The 418-nt window shown below is 40.9% G+C and overlaps 1 protein-coding gene across 2 annotated transcripts in view; it reads left to right on the top strand.

The window, feature by feature from the left end:
- Nucleotides 1-239: 239 nt before the first annotated feature.
- LOC101996315 (cathepsin 7-like) overlaps nucleotides 240-418 on the top strand; it is a 3,846-nt gene continuing 3,667 nt past the window's right edge. For both annotated transcript variants that reach the window (XM_005355318.1, XM_026783071.1), the window contains exon 1: nucleotides 240-365. In XM_005355318.1, coding sequence (XP_005355375.1) covers nucleotides 240-365 — 126 coding nt within the window. The remainder of the gene's footprint in view (nucleotides 366-418) is intronic.

Genomic DNA, 418 nt, shown 5'->3' with positions numbered 1-418 from the left:
GTACACTGCAGTTTCCTTGAATTTCTAGAATTTTTTTTCCCACAGACAATTTTATGTAAAAACTAAATGCTATCCATGACATTTCCAGTTCAAACTCATGTTTAGCTATTTCAAAAATCTTTGAGTCAGTATTTGGGAGAGTAGTTGGAATAATTTTATCTGGCACAAATGGCTTAAATTCTCAAGAGTGTTGGTGTATTCTCCTCTTCATTTTTCTTCTCTCTACAGGTGTTTGAGACATGATTGCTGCTGTCTTCTTGGCCATCCTGTGCTTGGGACTGGCCTCAGCTGCTCCAACACCAGATTACAGTTTGGATGCTGAGTGGGAGGAGTGGAAGAGGAGCTTTGAGAAAACATACAGCCAAGTAGGTCACATGGACACAGTAGGTCACATGGACACCCGAAGCAGTGTCTTTGT

This window comes from Microtus ochrogaster, chromosome 16, assembly GCF_000317375.1.
Source record: "Microtus ochrogaster isolate Prairie Vole_2 chromosome 16, MicOch1.0, whole genome shotgun sequence".
Taxonomy (NCBI): domain Eukaryota; kingdom Metazoa; phylum Chordata; class Mammalia; order Rodentia; family Cricetidae; genus Microtus; species Microtus ochrogaster.
This window is presented reverse-complemented; position numbering and strand designations above follow the sequence as displayed.